The sequence below is a fragment of the Pogona vitticeps genome, chromosome 4 (genome assembly GCF_051106095.1).
Source record: "Pogona vitticeps strain Pit_001003342236 chromosome 4, PviZW2.1, whole genome shotgun sequence".
In the NCBI taxonomy this organism is placed as follows: domain Eukaryota; kingdom Metazoa; phylum Chordata; class Lepidosauria; order Squamata; family Agamidae; genus Pogona; species Pogona vitticeps.
This window is the reverse complement of record NC_135786.1, coordinates 46125258-46146295: the sequence shown is the minus strand read 5'-3', so window position 1 is coordinate 46146295 and position 21038 is coordinate 46125258. Positions and strand designations below refer to the sequence as shown.

Genomic DNA, 21038 nt, shown 5'->3' with positions numbered 1-21038 from the left:
CTGCAATGCCTTTGAATCAAGATCTGGGATCTTCCCACATTCATGGAGATTGTCAGGGCTGCAATGAGGATTGCAATGTTTATTTATACAGTATTTGTCTTCTACATTTACAACCTGCCCTTTCTCCAAGGAACTCAGTTGAAGCCTACATGGACTTTCTCCATAGTCTTACTCTGATATCGGCCAAGCCAAGTTAATACAGAGGTTGGTATTTTGTGTACCATAATTCCTAGCTTGCCCCAACCAGCATGTTGGATGAGGAGATCAAGGGTTGTAATCCAAAAACCCAACTTTACCCATAGAAATTACCCAAGGAAATACCCATAGAAATTACCCATAGAAATTACCCAAGGAAACAGAACTATGGTAGGATTCTTTCAGATTTTACTTCATTAGTAATTTCTAAGCAGAGATTGCCATCTGTCAGAAGGGTGCTTTAGCTGTGGGTCTCCTGCTTTGTCATGGAGTCAGATTGAGTGGCCCTTGGGTCCTTACAGCTGTACAATTCTATGATTTTACAAACCTTGAAAGTACCTGTATTCCACAAAATCTAGAGGTTAAAACAAGCATCACTACCTAATGTGCTAATATACTACTACTTTATCTGGATGTATACATATGTGAATGGATCTTCACATGATGATCAGGGATGGGGCTTCATCACTGGCCTCACCCCAAGCTTTCTTGGTAGAATCACCTATTGACCAGCTCTTGTTTGAGAGCATCTTTCCTTTTGCACAGGAGAATCTGAAACACCTCTGACATATCCCTCTATTTCAAACTTCCTGTTTTCCCTCACCTGTCAAATATTCACAGCCACTGGCACACAGGTAATGAGCTAGCCCCATCTCAGCACGAGTTAAATGTACTCTTTCAGTCTAGTGCACTCTCTATTTTACCCTAATCAGCACCTGCAATTGAAAATTCATTGAATTCCTCTACCATGCAATCCTTGTCTGGACAATGTCATTTGCACACATTACAAGGCTCGGTCCTTTTGGGAAATGGGGTTATCAAGCAATGAATTGCAAAGGCTGCAAAGGTCACATCTAGGAGGCTGGCTCTCTTATTTGCTGACGGAAGATAAATAAATAGTTTATGTGTGTGACATCAAGAGTATCTAGACCCTGGAAATATCAGCAAGGAGCAGAGAACAAGTGCTTTAGGTAGATAACGATATTTCATCTTTCACAGAACAGGAAATTTGAGTAGCAATCTTAAATACACTAGGGAGTGTCTCTTAACTTAGCTGGGCTTAGTCTTACCTCTGGGCTAAGATGCTCAGAATTGCATTGAACTCCCATGTGGGATTTTAGGACACCACAGACTCACTGGGCAGAGTGAAATCCACAGGGAACCTGTGTGAAGGATGATTCAGTGTCCATTCAGCCTCTCAAACAAAACAGATTTGCTGAAACTAACCTTAAAGATTTCTGAATATAGTAGTAGTTTAAATCAGTGGTTCTTAACCTTGGGTAACCCAGGTGTTCTTGGACTGCAATTCCCAGAAGCCTTCACCACCAGCTATGCTGGTTGGGGCTTCTGGGATTTGCAGTCCGAGAGCTCCTGGATTACCCAAGGTTAAGAACCACTGGTTTAAATGATGAAGTTTGAAATCCATGTGCATGTAACTTAACTGCCATACCTAAGTGAACAATACATGTTTCTCATGAAAGGGGCTGGGTGATGAAAAACACAAAACATCACTATCATTCTGTGTACTCACCCATGGGTTAGTTTCCGACAACCCTTGGAATTATTAGAAAAATAGTGCCAGATGAAGGCAACATTGTAGTTCATTGAAGTTGTTTGTTTATGTTATATGCTGTTGAGCTGCTAGCTGCTAAAAAGTACTTTCCAGGGGAACCTGATTTGGGGGGGGGTATAACTTGGACACCCCAAATCCAATCTTTGCCAAATGTGGAGGGGGTGGGTAAGAGAGTCAACTGAAGAACCTCTCTGTGTTTGACATCTCTAACTCATGCAAGAGGCATTCTGCCATTCACAGAACTCCTGAATTGCTGAAACTACAAATTTTGCCAGAAAGTTCATGAAAGTTCACAGTTCATGAAAAGCAACGAACCATCATGAACTGCCGTTTTCCTGGTTCATGCCCATCTCTAATGAAGATCCTTTGACACATTTAACACATAATGAACATGTATATGCAGCTAAATAAGATACCTCACTTTGTGTTTATTACTCCTTACGATGCAAGCTTCCTTTTGGCCCCTCTCTTTTCCATCCATGCGCCTATGTGAGCAAATACATCCACAACACAACTGCTGCATAGTACGTTCCTCCTTTCTGACAAACTGAAGGGATGGTATTTTCAAGTAGATTGCATTTTACTAATGCCTACTGTCAGACATACTCCAATGGGAGGCCATCACATAGCCGTGTGACTAAGTACATTTAACACAAATGGAAAGGAGTTGGCAGAAAAATCCCCTAAAGGAGCAAATGTTCACATTTCCCCCCTGTTTTAGAAGATACGACACCCAGAAAAATCAATAGCAGAGATTATGACTAAGAGGGGCTTTGGTATGATCTACGTAATGCAAGCCTGATAAAAATCACACAGAATGTCTAAATTAAATTCTGGCTGGGCAAGAGTCAGTCTCCCATTCCTTCTGAGCAAAGAATTAGAATGTTACAAAGTGGGAGGCCTCCCTGGATAGGAATGAAAAGTTCATTGAGAAAAAAAGTCTGGTGCCTAATTTTGCAGACAGCATACCTGCCCTTTGGAACACCCTTTTCAATTACAGATACAGTTCCATTCCTGTGCACTGATCTTCTGTTTGCTTGCATAGGCAGATGGGCCTGGCAGAGTACTCACCCCTGTAAATCTACAGCATATCACTAACCCCTTTCTAGCTGATGCAGCCTCTGCTTCTTCAATCAACTAAACTTGAATACTATGGCAAAATGGAACTATAACCTCAATGAACCTATTGAAAGCCACAGATTGGCTCAGTGGCAGAACAGAGAACAGAGCTCAGATGTTCATAATATGGAGAGCGTGACATATGAAATGGGCCAGCCATCCCAAACTGCACCGTAAGCAAATTTGTCCTGCACCATTTGTCCTGACTATCACTCTGGTGTATAAACCTGCAGCTTGTGGCAGACTTTCTTTCAGCCTTGACAGAACACTTCTCTTTCACTCTCCAGGCTTAGGCTTCTGATACACTTGCTATTGCACTGGCTTCTACCTCCTTAGCTGCTGAGAGCTCAGCTTCTCTGCATATGCTGTCCATCTTACGAACGCAGCTGGCATTTTTAATTTAGTCAATTTTCAGCTCTGCTTGTTCCTGTGAGATGTGTGTCAGGGCTGTTTTCCCATTTAATATGTGAACACATTGAGTCATTCTGATTTTTCACAAGAACGTGACTCTCCCTGCCTGTCTTGTTAGAAAAAGATGCTGAGGAATTGAATTTCTGGGAGATTTGTGTTTTGTTTTGGTTTTTTACTCTGTCTTCCGCTTAACTAACATATGTGAGCTTGCACGCTGGATTTTGTTTGCTCACCTGATAATGAATCAGGGTGTTTAGCCGCTTCCAGTCACCCTCAATCTTGGTGGTGATGTCTTCATCCTGAAGGACCACACGTGCTATACGGCCCTGGCGCCACTCTGCAAAGGAAATAGCAGCATGAAAGGCAATCAAGGTTAGATGCAGAGATAACTTAGTGGGAGGTGGGGACTCTGAAATACTGATCTTCTAAGAAAGGAAGACTAGATTAAATTCTCTTTCTATGTATTTCTGAGCAAATGCAATTGATGCCTTTAATGTAGGCTGGCTTCATGCTGCTGAGATGAAACAAATCACAAGATTACAGACGCTGGCTTGTTTTGTCCCACCTGTATGGAAAATGTACTGAAAGGGTCCTGTAGAAGACTTCTTTATGAGTTAAGATCTAAATATCATAATGAGTTAATATCCAGATACATTTTAGAAGGAATAAAGAGGAAGGACTTCAAAGAAAACAGCTCTAAACATTGATTCAGCCTCTAGTGATGCCACAAAACCAACATTTATATTATAGATGCTATCAGGGAACTATATAGTATGCTGTAAGTTCCTGTACAGTTGTTCTCAGCAAGTAAAGTTCTTTTTGTAATAAATTCTTCAAAGACATGTGTCATCTACAAATCTGTTGGAGGCATTATCGTACCCAGGTCCATATCAACAGCTCGTGGTCTTTGCGAGTATGGAACATTTTTATACACTGCATCCAGAATCTTCTCTTTGACCTGAGTGATTGTGTCACAGTTCAGCACTTTCACAGGAATCTCAGGACTGTTCTCATTGTCAGGATTCACACAGTTCAAGATCTGGATAGGAGATGTAATGAGAATATTAAGTAGATTTCAGAAAAAGCAAGGAAATATCCATCTGCATACAACTAAATTAATTTGCATTATCAGCTGAAGACATTTTTCACAATGAAGTTCCAACTGAAATAGTTCGCAATGCTGATTATTTTTAAATGGGATGATAATTTCTGATTATACAGGAAGAATGTGGAATTGTAGACCTGGATGTAGATGAAGATAAAAGCCTATACAATTCAGCAAACATGTATGTACGAAATTGGGGATGAATAAAACACCAACTACAATATGCATTGAATATTACTGATTCATCGGATATTTGTCCCTTCTTATTTGTGCGATCTAGAGACCTCCACAAATATGAAGGGGTGAATACACACCCTTTATATTCATCCATTTGACTTTCTGCTTATTCCTGCATGGATCAGCTGATTCATGTGGGCATAGGCAGAGAGAGGAAGCCGGACTGAAGAGAATCGGCCCTACTGTCATTGCAAAAAGTCTGTATGTTGGGAGGGGGGAGGGATTCCCTTCAGTCAGGCGTCCACTATCTGCCTATGCTTACACAGATCAGTTGGGTCACCAGGGGCAAATTTGTGGGTCATCAACCTTGACGACCCATGAACCAAGGCAAACCATCATTTTGGTGTTTTGTCCCCATCTCTTCTTGTGACTGCGCCTTGCACAAATGGGTGAAACATAGTCAGGTGGATCAAGTGCTTCAGACATACAGACAATAAACTATGACACCTCAGCAGCCACTATTCTCTAAATCAGTGTTCCCCAACCTTGGGCCTTCAGATGTTCTTGGACTACAACTCCCAGAAGCCTTCACCACCACCTCTGCTGGCCATGATTTCTGGGAGTTGAAGTCCAAGAACATCTGGAGGCCCAAGGTTGGGGACCACTGCTCTAAATGATGTTGAGACTCATTGTAGTGCTGATATAGGTAGCTGCCTATTTCAGCTCTTGTTTATTATCCTCTCTAAAATTTGTGTTGTGGAGAGGGGGACAACAAAGGAAGAAAATAAAAAGTGCCCATTGGTGGAAAAGCAGAATACAAATGTGACTACTATTAGACAAAGAGAGTGTGGAGTTCACTAAGACTCTCTTCTACTGCCAGGAGGAAACTGATACTCTTTTTCAAAAGGAGATGCAGTAGGATGTTATGCTGTACTAGGTGGTCCAAAAAGGAAGCAATTGAGAAAAGAACCAAACTGGTACGTCTTCCAGGAGACCTGGGAAGTCTGCCTCCTTCAGCTACTATTAGTATGTAGAGCTGCAAGGAAGGTATTATAATTGAAAATGATGGACTGACTTGAAAACCAAAGCATTGATTCTCTAGTTTCATTCATAGGGAGGCTCCAGCCAGGCACACCTTGCCAGCCTGGGTCTCTTGTATTATCTAAGGATATGTGATCAAAACGCCCATTAAATGATGATTAACAATGAAAATGGCCCACTGCTATACAGATGCTATGGAATATGGGAAAATGTGCCACCTAGCTTCTTAGCTTAATCCATGTACTGCCCTGGGTAATATGGGAAAGAGCCAATGGTATACTTTGCTATCCAGTGCCAATGAAATTGGGACTGTCATCCCTTTTCTCTCCCACTGCAGGGATTTAAGGCTGCAATAACCCACTGCAAAAGATTCTTAGCCTTCTTTTTCAAGTATTTAGGATAAAAAATGGGTTGCAGGAAGGAGGAGTCACCTCAATCCAGTGGAAGGACACAATTGAATCCTGGCCTGAATACTCTGGATGTTTCTGATGATAGTTGGCTGCTGATGCTAGCATAAACTGTTCAAAGAAGGCACCCACTCACTAGAGTTTTGTACTCAATCTGCTGCCGGATCAGCTTGTCCTCACTCAGGGAATAACGTGCCTCCCCCGTAATAGCATCAATTGGGCCTTTTTCCATCTGTTGCTTGATGGCACAGTACAGCATGAAGAGCGGCTCTCCAGCACATTCCTGTTGGACACAAAACACAACAGAATTCACATGCCAATAGAAACAGAACTTAAGTAGACAAAGAGAGGCACACATGTTGAATGTTATAGTGACTGTGATACTCTGCTGTCATTTCCCCCTTAAATACATCTAGCCTCATAAGCAGTGTAGGCTGAACTAAACTCACCTGTCCTTCCCCAAGATTGCGCAATGTGCTATAAAATTGTGCACTATCTAAAAAAAGATGTGTCCCTGTTTTTTGCAGCATTTAGTGAAGCAAAATTGAAGTATGGATTTGAGGATTCATCAACCATACCAGATAGACTTAATTTTATAATTCCTGCAGTTATAAGATTAATTGATTGTGGAAGTCAGTTGTACTAAAGTAAGTCCACCATGTTGTTTCCTTTACTAGATGAGTCTTGCCAGATAATGTGCAAATATGCTTTGGTGGACAAGCAGTGTGTGTAATGGATAGAGTGCTGGACTGGGACTCAGGAGACCTGGGTTCAAATTCCCCTTAAACATGGAACCATTTTTAACCATTTGTCTCTTATGTGTTCTGTGCCGTCAAGTCAGGAACAACTTACTTATTAAAGCCTAATAAGGCTTTCAAGGTAAGTGGGATATTTAAGGAGTGGTTTTACCAGTTCCACTCCTCCAATCCATTTCCAAGGTGGAGCAGGGATTCAAACCCAGTTCTCCTAGTCCATCACTCTAGCCATTGCACCACACTGGGAATTTCTCTCTTACCCATGATTTAAAACTGTGGCCAGTTCCAGCCTGTTCTCTCCACCTTTCTCTTTGATGCTTCCATCTTCAGTCCTCTTTCCAAATCTTTCCTGCCAAAATTATTTACATTTTCTATAATGCCCCCTTCAAATGCTTCTATGCATTCCTCTTTTGCTTCCCTATATGACTGAGCCTACCCTTCCTTGCCGTCTACTTATGTAGGAAATGCCTCTCATCATGTATGCATCACTGTCATTTATTTCTCTCCCTATAACTCCTTCCTCAAAACCCATCTCCACCAACTTTTAACATGTGGATTTGCCCACATTAACTCCTATGCTTGTTCTTCCCTGCTCACTCTGTTTCCTTCAATTTTTGTTCTAGATTGTATGCTCCCTTGGGATGGGCACCTGACTATTTTTTTAATTCACCAAAGTTTGCTAGGTGATATCTGATATGCGATCTATAATACCTATGCAAATTCTAGTGAAAAGTTGTATGCAAAGAATTATAAGCCACAGAGCATTTCATGAGTCTTTGCTATAAATTGGGTATTAGTCCAAGGACTAGTATTAAGAATAGAAACATTCTATGCACATTCACAGTGGTGGTTAGTTTGTTGGGATCTTTCTCTGGGGGAGTCTGTTGTTTAGCACCTCCTCTGGCCTGGTGAATATCAGCTTTCCTGTGAGAAGAATGGAAAACCTTTGGTCTCCTTCTGTGCTGTATTATAAAATACAGCCATCACAATCCTGTTGGTGGCTTATTTAGCTCCGCAGCTTGCAGTCTGTGAGCCACTCCTGGCAGGAGGAAAGAGGATGAGCCTCACTGCAAGATTGCTCACAGATTGTGAGTTCTGGAGTGATAGGAAGGGAGCATGGAGCATGCAACAACAGCAGAAGGTGAGTGGATGGTTCGGCCCCACGAGGCTGGACCCTTGTTATGTCCACCTGTGCAGAGGTAGATACCCCCATCTCTACCAACCAAATTCACCCACTCCATTCAAGTAGAGGGGATTGATGCAACCAGCCACAGAACAACCCCAGAAACCACATTCCAGTATCCCATTCTGGGCATTAATTTTTATTAAGAAATTCCTATTGCAGCCTGTTCTATTCCATTCTGGCTCTTACCTATGCCCTGGAACAAATGAAATAAGAAGAGATTTGAAGTAAGTTTTTTACCTTAAGAAATTTGTGGAGCAGGAAAGCAAACCAATTCGTCAACATTTTCTCAGCTACTGATTCAGTCCTGAGAAGAAATTAGAACATGCTTTATTAACCCCAAAGGAATAACAAATGTCTACTCTCTGCTCAGAAACACTAACCATTTGACTAAGCATTACATACTGAGAGTGGCTGTAAAATAATGCATTTCTTATGTTTAAATTTTCTCTCCTTCATAAACTAAGTACAATATCTGACTACCAGACTTCACTCTCATTACTTATTTTTCTACTGTAGATCATTGGATCAGAAGACTGGTTGCCAGGAGATCAATACAATACAGGTAAAAATAACATCATTGTGAAGAAGAATCCAAATGACATGGCATTCTGTCACATTATGTGATATCCTGTGTATCTCCTGAATTTTAATTTTTCATTTTTTTTCCTGCTTCTTGATCAAACAGTCAACAAGGACCACAACAGCAGATGATACACTAATCAACAGAAAGACATCTACTTCAAGAAAAATACTTGCTGCAAAGATAAACATAGCCCCCACCATATAATCAGAGGGTAAAACTGAGTGTGAACTAACATGGGACTCTCATTGTAAAGCCTATATCTAGTACTTTATATATACTGCATGCTATTCCCTATCATGCTATAAACAACATTTTTCTAAAAGAGAGAGAATATACACAGACTCCTATTCAGAAGTCCCATTGTGTCTAGTAGATCTCATTTTAGGAAAGCATACACAGGGTTAGATCTCTAGTTTGGACATGCTTAATGGCTTTTTGTTTGTCTAGCAACTGATTATAGTAAAGAGCACTTTAGTGAAGGCACAGACTTGGTTCATTTATTTCTTCAATTGAGAGAGCTAATCACATGTGAAGAAGCTTTCATACATGCACTAGACCTTTCAATGAAGTGGATGAGAACACCAGTATATACATGAGACTTGTAGGTGTCAAAATACTAAAATATTCACAACTTTAGGCTGGGACTCTTAATTTTGTAACCAAGTAGTCATGATCACAAATCCTGACGCTCTGAGCAATAGAGACATGTTACTATGTGTCATCAAGTTGTTTCCCATTTATGGTTACACTGTGAAGTAACAGCCTCCAATTGTATCATTCACAGCTTTACTCAGGTCTTGCAAGGTTTGAAGGCCGTGGTTCCTTTATTGAGTCAATCCATTTCATTTTGGATCTTCCTCTTTTCTTACTGCCTTCTACTTTTCTTAGCATTATTGTCTTTTCTAGTGAGTTACTTCTCATGATATGTTCAAAGCACAATAGCCACATTTTAGTTTCTAGTGAAAGTTCAGGTTTGATTTGATCTAGAACCTGATTTGTCTTTCTGGTGGCCTGTAGTATTTGTAAAGCTTTTCTGCAGACCCACATTTTTAATGATTCCCCCCCCCCTTCTTCTGTCAGATTTCTTCATTAGCCAGTTTTTACTTCTGGAATACCACAGCATAAGTAACTAGAGATTTGTAAATCTTCACATTTTGCCCTTGCACGTAAAGACTTCACCATTAGCCAAGAGCAATACTGGCAAGAACATGTTAATTGTAACATTGTACTGGTGAGAACTATGATGAGATTTCTACCACTTTTGATATACTTGCTACATTGGTGAGAATGATACTTTGTACAAAATCCCTACCTGTTTTGAGAGAAAAATGCCCATTTTCATGTAGAATGTCACAGTTCACACAATTGCCCAAATTATGTGTCTTGCCTAAAATCAGTCTGGCTGCTGCTTTATTTGGGAACCTGGAACACTAGATGGGTATATTTCTTAACAATTAGCCAGTCCTTCTATGCTTGTACTGTATGTGTGTGCCCTGCTTCACAAAGAGATTGGACACCAGAGACATTTTATACAAATTACATAGATCTGGAAGGGAAAAAAATCTGCACTTTGTCTCGCTGTTGGCCAGAGATGAAGTTTCTCACAGGGCTTAAAAATTCCCCATTGAGGTGTCTCATTGTATTGAGACAGCTTAAATTAAAAAGAATGAGGAATTTAACATGCCTTTTTCCCATCATTAACACAGACCAAGACATATACCTTGCAATTCTTCCATCAAACTCTCAACTTTGGATTGCTCTTTTAGACAGAGATGATATATACTCCTTTGGTTTGTCATAGGTATGGGAGTTTGTTTGAATTAACAGAGTACTAATTGCACATGTGGTGCAAACCAAGTGTTCATTTAAGGAGATCCAGGGAAAAACTTGCCTCGACCCAATTAAATTTAGTTAAGACAATATTGTGCTTGGAAATCAACTCCACGGAACAAAGTGAGACTTGCTTTTAAATCAATATGCAAGATCAAGTTCTCTTAGAAATAATGGAAGGAGTTAATACTGTATTGGATCCTTTCTTTGGATACATATATGCAGCCTCATCCTCTGCTTGTTTTCTCTGAATTATGCCTGTGTTCATTCTAACCAGAGCTTGGAAAAGTTACTTTTTGTATCATAACTCCCACCCACCCAAAATGAAGCAACCAAGAGTCAGCTGTTCTCCATAGAGTTGTAAGCTCCCACCCACTCCACCGTGGTGTGGCCGGTGGAATGAGTGACAATGTGTACATCTCATACCTGCTGTGTGAGCAACAGTATCCACAGTTTAACAACTCTTAAACAACAGCCTCTGGTGATGGAAAAAAAAACATATATAGAAAATTGTAAGCCACAGAACTTCTCATGAGTCATGGCCAGTCAAGAATGGGATATTTCTCCAAGGGCTAGTGTTAAAATTGTGGTGCGTTTCTATGGGTGTTGTGCTGAAGCCTTTGTCTGTTGGGGGGGGGGAGTTGCTGTTTTCTCCCTGGGCCAAGAGGGAGGGCCTGCTTTTTTTTAAACTGGGAAGTGGCTGGACCCTGCCTCCATTCCCTTAGGAGCTTTAGGCCTGGACGAAGCCCAGGTGCGTTTCTATGGGTGTTGTGCTGAAGCCTTTGTCTGTTGGGGGGGGGGAGTTGCTGTTTTCTCCCTGGGCCAAGAGGGAGGGCCTGCTTTTTTTTAAACTGGGAAGTGGCTGGACCCTGCCTCCATTCCCTTAGGAGCTTTAGGCCTGGACGAAGCCCAGGTGCGTTTCTATGGGTGTTGTGCTGAAGCCTTTGTCTGTTGGGGGGGGGGGAGTTGCTGTTTTCTCCCTGGGCCAAGAGGGAGGGCCTGCTTTTTTTTAAACTGGGAAGTGGCTGGACCCTGCCTCCATTCCCTTAGGAGCTTTAGGCCTGGACGAAGCCCAGGTGCGTTTCTATGGGTGTTGTGCTGAAGCCTTTGTCTGTTGGGGGGGGGAGTTGCTGTTTTCTCCCTGGGCCAAGAGGGAGGGCCTGCTTTTTTTTAAACTGGGAAGTGGCTGGACCCTGCCTCCATTCCCTTAGGAGCTTTAGGCCTGGACGAAGCCCAGGTGCGTTTCTATGGGTGTTGTGCTGAAGCCTTTGTCTGTTGGGGGGGGGGAGTTGCTGTTTTCTCCCTGGGCCAAGAGGGAGGGCCTGCTTTTTTTTAAACTGGGAAGTGGCTGGACCCTGCCTCCATTCCCTTAGGAGCTTTAGGCCTGGACGAAGCCCAGGTGCGTTTCTATGGGTGTTGTGCTGAAGCCTTTGTCTGTTGGGGGGGGGGGAGTTGCTGTTTTCTCCCTGGGCCAAGAGGGAGGGCCTGCTTTTTTTTAAACTGGGAAGTGGCTGGACCCTGCCTCCATTCCCTTAGGAGCTTTAGGCCTGGACGAAGCCCAGGTGCGTTTCTATGGGTGTTGTGCTGAAGCCTTTGTCTGTTGGGGGGGGGAGTTGCTGTTTTCTCCCTGGGCCAAGAGGGAGGGCCTGCTTTTTTTTTTTAAACTGGGAAGTGGCTGGACCCTGCCTCCATTCCCTTAGGAGCTTTAGGCCTGGACGAAGCCCAGGTGCGTTTCTATGGGTGTTGTGCTGAAGCCTTTGTCTGTTGGGGGGGGGAGTTGCTGTTTTCTCCCTGGGCCAAGAGGGAGGGCCTGCTTTTTTTTAAACTGGGAAGTGGCTGGACCCTGCCTCCATTCCCTTAGGAGCTTTAGGCCTGGACGAAGCCCAGGTGCGTTTCTATGGGTGTTGTGCTGAAGCCTTTGTCTGTTGGGGGGGGGGGAGTTGCTGTTTTCTCCCTGGGCCAAGAGGGAGGGCCTGCTTTTTTTTAAACTGGGAAGTGGCTGGACCCTGCCTCCATTCCCTTAGGAGCTTTAGGCCTGGACGAAGCCCAGGTGCGTTTCTATGGGTGTTGTGCTGAAGCCTTTGTCTGTTGGGGGGGGGGAGTTGCTGTTTTCTCCCTGGGCCAAGAGGGAGGGCCTGCTTTTTTTTTTTTTTTTTTTTTTTTTTTTTTTTTTTTTAAACTGGGAAGTGGCTGGACCCTGCCTCCATTCCCTTAGGAGCTTTAGGCCTGGACGAAGCCCAGGTGCGTTTCTATGGGTGTTGTGCTGAAGCCTTTGTCTGTTGGGGGGGGGGAGTTGCTGTTTTCTCCCTGGGCCAAGAGGGAGGGCCTGCTTTTTTTTAAACTGGGAAGTGGCTGGACCCTGCCTCCATTCCCTTAGGAGCTTTAGGCCTGGACGAAGCCCAGGTGCGTTTCTATGGGTGTTGTGCTGAAGCCTTTGTCTGTTGGGGGGGGGGAGTTGCTGTTTTCTCCCTGGGCCAAGAGGGAGGGCCTGCTTTTTTTTAAACTGGGAAGTGGCTGGACCCTGCCTCCATTCCCTTAGGAGCTTTAGGCCTGGACGAAGCCCAGGTGCGTTTCTATGGGTGTTGTGCTGAAGCCTTTGTCTGTTGGGGGGGGGGAGTTGCTGTTTTCTCCCTGGGCCAAGAGGGAGGGCCTGCTTTTTTTTAAACTGGGAAGTGGCTGGACCCTGCCTCCATTCCCTTAGGAGCTTTAGGCCTGGACGAAGCCCAGGTGCGTTTCTATGGGTGTTGTGCTGAAGCCTTTGTCTGTTGGGGGGGGGAGTTGCTGTTTTCTCCCTGGGCCAAGAGGGAGGGCCTGCTTTTTTTTAAACTGGGAAGTGGCTGGACCCTGCCTCCATTCCCTTAGGAGCTTTAGGCCTGGACGAAGCCCAGGTGCGTTTCTATGGGTGTTGTGCTGAAGCCTTTGTCTGTTGGGGGGGGGGGAGTTGCTGTTTTCTCCCTGGGCCAAGAGGGAGGGCCTGCTTTTTTTTAAACTGGGAAGTGGCTGGACCCTGCCTCCATTCCCTTAGGAGCTTTAGGCCTGGACGAAGCCCAGGTGCGTTTCTATGGGTGTTGTGCTGAAGCCTTTGTCTGTTGGGGGGGGGAGTTGCTGTTTTCTCCCTGGGCCAAGAGGGAGGGCCTGCTTTTTTTTTTTAAACTGGGAAGTGGCTGGACCCTGCCTCCATTCCCTTAGGAGCTTTAGGCCTGGACGAAGCCCAGGTGCGTTTCTATGGGTGTTGTGCTGAAGCCTTTGTCTGTTGGGGGGGGGGAGTTGCTGTTTTCTCCCTGGGCCAAGAGGGAGGGCCTGCTTTTTTTTAAACTGGGAAGTGGCTGGACCCTGCCTCCATTCCCTTAGGAGCTTTAGGCCTGGACGAAGCCCAGGTGCGTTTCTATGGGTGTTGTGCTGAAGCCTTTGTCTGTTGGGGGGGGGGGGAGTTGCTGTTTTCTCCCTGGGCCAAGAGGGAGGGCCTGCTTTTTTTTAAACTGGGAAGTGGCTGGACCCTGCCTCCATTCCCTTAGGAGCTTTAGGCCTGGACGAAGCCCAGGTGCGTTTCTATGGGTGTTGTGCTGAAGCCTTTGTCTGTTGGGGGGGGGGAGTTGCTGTTTTCTCCCTGGGCCAAGAGGGAGGGCCTGCTTTTTTTTTTTTTTTTTTTTTTTTTTTTTTTTTTTAAACTGGGAAGTGGCTGGACCCTGCCTCCATTCCCTTAGGAGCTTTAGGCCTGGACGAAGCCCAGGTGCGTTTCTATGGGTGTTGTGCTGAAGCCTTTGTCTGTTGGGGGGGGGGAGTTGCTGTTTTCTCCCTGGGCCAAGAGGGAGGGCCTGCTTTTTTTTAAACTGGGAAGTGGCTGGACCCTGCCTCCATTCCCTTAGGAGCTTTAGGCCTGGACGAAGCCCAGGTGCGTTTCTATGGGTGTTGTGCTGAAGCCTTTGTCTGTTGGGGGGGGGGAGTTGCTGTTTTCTCCCTGGGCCAAGAGGGAGGGCCTGCTTTTTTTTAAACTGGGAAGTGGCTGGACCCTGCCTCCATTCCCTTAGGAGCTTTAGGCCTGGACGAAGCCCAGGTGCGTTTCTATGGGTGTTGTGCTGAAGCCTTTGTCTGTTGGGGGGGGGAGTTGCTGTTTTCTCCCTGGGCCAAGAGGGAGGGCCTGCTTTTTTTTAAACTGGGAAGTGGCTGGACCCTGCCTCCATTCCCTTAGGAGCTTTAGGCCTGGACGAAGCCCAGGTGCGTTTCTATGGGTGTTGTGCTGAAGCCTTTGTCTGTTGGGGGGGGGGAGTTGCTGTTTTCTCCCTGGGCCAAGAGGGAGGGCCTGCTTTTTTTTAAACTGGGAAGTGGCTGGACCCTGCCTCCATTCCCTTAGGAGCTTTAGGCCTGGACGAAGCCCAGGTGCGTTTCTATGGGTGTTGTGCTGAAGCCTTTGTCTGTTGGGGGGGGGAGTTGCTGTTTTCTCCCTGGGCCAAGAGGGAGGGCCTGCTTTTTTTTAAACTGGGAAGTGGCTGGACCGCGCGCCTAACGGCGCGCGATATTCTCAAATACTCTAACTCTATCTCCAATCCTAATTTGGTAAATAGAAATCACCTGAGCAAAGGCAGAGCCTCAGCTCTAAAGGAGGATGTGCAGGATAGTGTGTCTAATGGCATGTGAAACTCTCTAATCCTACTTTTTATCCAAATTTTGTAAGTAGGAAAACCAACTAACACCTCGTACACCTGGGGGAGTATACTTTTAAAGGTCAGATCATACTTCCACACCATTAGAGATCAGGCCGGGTAGGTGGGGCTCGTCAGCCCTGGAAGGCAGCCCATCTAGGAGAAGGAAAACTCCAAATTTAAACCTCCACTGCCTTGTGGCTATATCCACTTATGGAAAAGGCTTCAGGAGATAACCTCAAGGCAAAATCCGGAGCCGGAGTCCCGGAGGCACTTTGTGTCACTCTGCCAACTCCTGCGACGTTGCTGGAACCAGTTGTATTGGCTCTTGCCTCTCCACTGGACCATCTCAGTGACGTGGAGAGGGGGGATTTGCTGCTTGGGTAACAGCCTATCCTCCATATTATTTTACCCAGGCTTCGTGCTCTGGAGAGGACACTCCAGCTTCGCATACAGCGTCGAAACAACACGGGAAGTAGCAGTTACCGGTTATAAGTCTTTGCTCAATTGGCGTGGAGCAGGACGCCAGGGGCTACTTCTGACGGTGGGAGAGGTCATTGCACCTCACTAGGTAGATACCGCCCGCCTTAAGCTGGGCAGCCCCCAGCCAGTAAGGTGCTACCTCGCCACGGTCTGTTAACTTCACGGGGTGCGTGGGGTTTAGGGTCAAACCCGACAAGCAGATCGATAACCGTGCACCATGCAACAATCGTAAGGAAATTTCTGCCCTTAAGCTGGGCACCTGGAATGTACGGACAATGACCCCTGGCCTTCCTGACTACGGCTTTCCTAACGACCTGCAAGAAATAGACGATGTGCGCAAGACAGCTGTCATTGACATGGAACTGAGTAGACTGCAGATGGACATTGTTGCCTTACAAGAGACAAGACTGCCAGACTCAGGAGCTGTCAAAGAAAAAAACTTCTCATTCTTCTGGCAGGGAAAACCATCGAATGAGACCAGGGAATATGGTGTTGGCTTTGCAGTCAGAAATACTCTCCTGAGATGCATTGTTCCACCTACTGTGGGGAGTGAAAGAATCCTGTCTCTGCAGCTCCACTCATCAGCAGGACCAGTAACCCTCATTAGCGCATATGCACCAACACTGTCATCCACTCCAGAAGTGAAAGACAAATTCTATGACGATCTGGCAGCTACTATCCAAAAAGTCCCTGAAAGAGAGGCACTGTTCATTCTTGGAGACTTTAACGCTAGAGTGGGTGCTGATCATAATTCTTGGCCCACTTGTCTAGGCCATTTCGGCATTGGAAAGATGAATGAAAATGGCCAACGCTTGCTGGAGTTTTGCTGCTATTATGGTCTCTGTGTCAGCAACACATTCTTTAACACGAAGCTGCAACACAGAGTTTCCTGGAGGCATCCAAGATCCAAGCATTGGCATCAGCTCGATCTAATCCTCACTAGACGTTCCAGCCTTCCTAGTATTACGATCACACGCAGTTACCAGAGTGCTGATTGTGATACTGATCACTCCCTGGTGTGTAGTAGAGTAAAACTACGAACAAAGAGAGTATATCACACGAAAAAGGAAGGAAGACCACGCATTGACATCATCAAGACTTGTGATCAAAGAAAAGTGAAGGAATTTGCCCAAGCACTTGAGGAAGTCCTTCCAGGTCCGGCTAATGCAAATGCACCTGAACGATGGGAACACTTCAAGAACACTGTCTATAACACCGCCCTGTCCACCTTTGGCAAGAAGACCAAAAAGATGGCTGACTGGTTCGAAGCCCATTCAGAGGAGTTAATGCCAGCCATCGAGGATAAGAGAAGAGCTCTAGCAGCATACAAAGCCTGTCCTAGTGAGTACAACTTGCAAGCTCTTCGAGCTGCTCGCAGTCAAGTCCAACAGGCTGCCAGGAGATGCTCCAACAATTATTGGCTCCAGCTCTGCTCTCAGATACAGTTAGCAGCGGACACAGGTAACATCAAAGGAATGTATGACGGTATCAAGCAGGCCTTAGGTCCAGTACAGAAGAAATCTGCTCCCCTGAAGTCTGCTACAGGTGTGCTCATCCAGGACCGAGCACAGCAGATGGAACGCTGGGTACAGCACTACTCTGAGCTGTATTCCAGAGAGAATGTAGTAACCGAAGAAGCTTTAAATAACATTGAGTGCCTGCCTATCTTGGAAGAGCTGGACAGTGAACCAACCCTAGCAGAAATAAAAGCAGCCTTGGACTCCCTCGCCTCCGGCAAGGCACCTGGAAAGGATAACATCCCCGCTGAAGTGCTGAAATGCTGTAAGGAGATCATCACCTCCGAACTGTACGAGGTCTTCTGTCTCTGCTGGAGGGAAGGTGGAGTCCCACAGGACATGAAGGATGCAAACATTATCACATTGTACAAGAACAAAGGAGACAGGGGTGACTGCAATAACTACCGGGGCATCTCTCTTCTTAGTGTGGTAGGGAAGCTGCTTGCCCGTGTTGTGCTGAAGAGGCTCCAGGTGCTTGCAGATAGAGTCTATCCAGAATCACAGTGCGGCTTTCGAGCTAACAGATCCACCACTGACATGGTATTCTCCCTCCGACAGCTGCAGGAGAAATGTAGGGAACAACAACAGCCACTCTTAGTGGCCTTCATAGACCTTACAAAAGCATTTGATCTGGTTAGCAGGGATGGCCTTTTTAAAATACTTCCCAAGATTGGATGTCCACCTCGTCTCCTTAACATCATCAGATCCTTCCATGAGGGAATGAAAGGCACTGTAGTTTTTGACGGCTCAACATCAGACCCCTTTGACATCCAAAGCGGAGTGAAACAGGGCTGTGTCCTCGCACCAACACTTTTTGGGATCTTTTTTGCTGTCATGCTGAAGCATGCCTTTGGATCCGCAACCGAGGGCGTCTATCTCCGGACTAGATCAGACGGAAAGCTCTTTAATCTCTCTAGATTGAGAGCGAAGACCAAAGTCCAACTGAAATGCATGCGGGACTTCCTCTTCGCAGATGATGCAGCCATTGTTGCCCACTCTGCTGAAGACCTCCAACAACTCATGAATCGTTTCAGCAAGGCCTGCCAAGACTTTGGACTAACAATCAGCCTGAAGAAAACACAAGTCATGGGCCAGGGCGTGGACTCACCTCCCTCTATTACCATCTCCACACAAGAATTGGAGGTTGTTCATGACTTTGTGTACCTCGGCTCAACCATCTCTGACACCCTCTCTCTAGATGTCGAGCTGGATAAACGCATTGGCAAAGCAGCCACCATGTTCTCTAGACTCACAAAGAGAGTATGGCTCAATAAGAAGCTGACGACACATACGAAGATCCAGGTTTATAGAGCCTGTGTTCTAAGCACACTCCTGTACTGCAGTGAGTCATGGACTCTTTGTGCACGGCAGGAGAGGAAGCTGAACACCTTCCATATGCGTTGCCTCCGACGGATTTTTGGCATCACCTGGCAGGACAAAGTTCCAAACAGAGTAGTCCTAGAACGAGCTGGAATTTTCAGCATGAACACATTACTGAAACAGCGACGTCTACGTTGGCTCGGGCACGTCGTGAGAATGGCTGATGGTCGGATTCCAAAGGATCTCCTCTATGGAGAATTAGTGCAGGGAAAGCGCCCCAGAGGGAGACCACAACTGCGATACAAGGACATCTGCAAGCGAGATCTGAAGGCCTTAGGAATAGATCTCAACAGATGGGAAAACCTGACATCTGAGCGTTCAGCCTGGAGGCAGGCGGTGCATCACGGCCTCTCCCAATTTGAAGAGACCCTTGCCCAGCAGGCCGAGGCAAAGAGGAAGTCACAAAAGCAGCAAAACCAGGGAGCCGGACAGGGGACAGACTGGATTTGTCTTCAGTGTGGAAGGGACTGTCACTCTCGAATTGGCCTTCTCAGCCACACTAGGCGCTGTTCCAAGCCCTCCATACAGAGCACGCTACCATAGTCTTTCGAGACTGAAGGATGCCTAACAACAGTGTTAAAATTAGAAACATTCTAGACATGCATTAACCAGTTATTGCCAAAGAGATATTAGTATATGGGACTCTTCATCTCTGGAGTCTCCATCTCAATTCATTCAGGTATCAAGTTTATGACTGGGGTGGCCAATGAGCAGGTCATATTTTCTCAGCCTAACCTACCTCACAGAGGTTGTCGTAATGCTAGAATGCCCCAGTGAGCTCCTGGGGAGACATATGGAATATTTAATCATAGTAATTGACAGAAAATGCCAATTTCTTGCTACCAGGATCTTTGGAAATGGGACTGGAATGTGTTTCAAAAAAGAACAAGGAAAGATTGACTTTAATGTTATAAATTATGAATGCTGAATGGTCTCAATCTGGATTTTTGATCAGGTGGAATTGGAAGTCAATCTGGAGCCTTTGTCCCCTTGCCCTGTCCCTCTCACTCTTTCAGCAAGAGAAGTAAATGAATATTGCTTATGAACTGAACACAATAAAGCCCAGCTGACAGCCCATCACCATCCCCTCTTAAGGGGGATGCCTTGTGGAGCTGCAACTCCCTACATATGGTGCAAATTATACCCTGTGGCTCAGTAAATCACTGGAATTTGTAGCTGGTGGCAATCAAGGACAGCAGAGTGACAATGGCAGGGGAAATTGCTAGTTTTCTCATGGGCCACACCCAGCCCAGTTCCTCACAATGTACCAAAGATTATCTCTAATTTAAATACAATGGTTCTTAATGATAGTTTTTAATGGCTGCTCAGTAGGATTGCTGATTCCTCCTTAGAAGGCACATGGACCAGGAAATATGGATGATTCTGAATGATACATCAATGAAAGGCAGACAGTTCCTGCTCCTACTCTGTGCTGTTGAGCCAGAGTGTTCACATTCTCACACAGCAGCTGCACTGTTGTGCTGGCCAAAACTAAATGAATCTTTTACAAGGCAAGCTGATGATATGCTCTATATTGTAGCTCCTATAGACTTTCTTCCACAGGACGGACATTGGTCAGCAGCAATGCCTATCCATCTGTTCCAGCCACAATATAACTAACAGCATCACTATCCATCATTCAATTGCACATTATCTTGAGATGGTATTCTAGGATGCATTTTTCTCAAAGGATGAAAAAGAAGGCAGTAATGTAGTAGAAGCCCTGCTTGGCAGATTAACTGGTCACCAGAGAGCATGGAAATGCTTTTTCTAACTTGATTATGTATCCATTTACCACAATCAATATGGCAATTTTTCAGTGAAAGTGTCATGTTTAGACCCTTACTACTTGATGGGTGAATCTTAGAGTCTAAAGATTATTCTTTCTCCATTTATTTTTAAAACCCTATGCACTGCTTTGTTGTTGTTGCTTTTAAATCAAATGATTGACAAACTAAAATGCAATACAGTCAATTGAAAAAAAAACCCAACAACAAACCAATAGTTTGGTTAGCTGGCAATGCTAGTATTAATAAGCAAACAATTTTTCTCCAGCTCACCACATTAAGAATCAAAGTAACCATAAAGAGACTATCATTCTACAGTACATGGATGCCATAACAGAAACATTCTTGTTCCAGAACAAAACACACATGAATAGGCTACAGTCAAAAAGCAATATGGCCTTTTTATTTTTAAGTATTTTTTATTTTTAATATGCTTTAATTGTTTTAAAATACTTATATGTCCTAATAGAACTGGTTTAATTTCATATTATATTTTTTGCTTTTAATATTGTCCATTTTAATACTATAAGCTGCTTGAATCCTGTTGGGGAGAAAGACAGGGAACAAATAACAAAAAGGAAGGAAGGAAGGAAGGAAGGAAGGAAGGAAGGAAGGAAGGAAGGAAGGAAGGAAGGAAGGAAGGAAGGAATGGTAACGTTCTCCTTAGAATGTAGAGGCCAGAGTAGTCACTGGACTAGTAGACAACCTCTTGGATAACCTAGTTCTTCACTGTTCAGGGCCTTATAAACCAATACTAACTAGCACATTGAACATGGCTGAGTAGCTAATTGGCAGTCAGCTTTAGAGCTTCCAGCACAAGCCATATAAATATCCATTCACAGTGCAATC

General features: G+C 44.8%; 1 protein-coding gene and 1 long non-coding RNA gene across 3 annotated transcripts in view; one reads left to right on the top strand and one right to left on the bottom strand.

Annotated features, from left to right (window-relative positions):
• PLXNA2 (plexin A2) overlaps positions 1-21038 on the bottom strand; it is a 520505-nt gene that overhangs the window by 39993 nt on the left and 459474 nt on the right. For both annotated transcript variants that reach the window (XM_020807529.3, XM_020807530.3), the window contains exons 23-26: positions 8207-8273; positions 6165-6311; positions 4178-4337; positions 3532-3635 (exon numbers count right to left, since the gene is read on the bottom strand). In XM_020807529.3, the coding sequence (XP_020663188.2) occupies positions 3532-3635; positions 4178-4337; positions 6165-6311; positions 8207-8273 (478 nt within the window). The remainder of the gene's footprint in view (positions 1-3531; positions 3636-4177; positions 4338-6164; positions 6312-8206; positions 8274-21038) is intronic.
• Positions 8454-14050, top strand: LOC144588667 (uncharacterized). The gene is made up of 2 exons (XR_013544316.1): positions 8454-8531; positions 8655-14050. It is a non-coding gene; the product is annotated as an uncharacterized LOC144588667 (long non-coding RNA).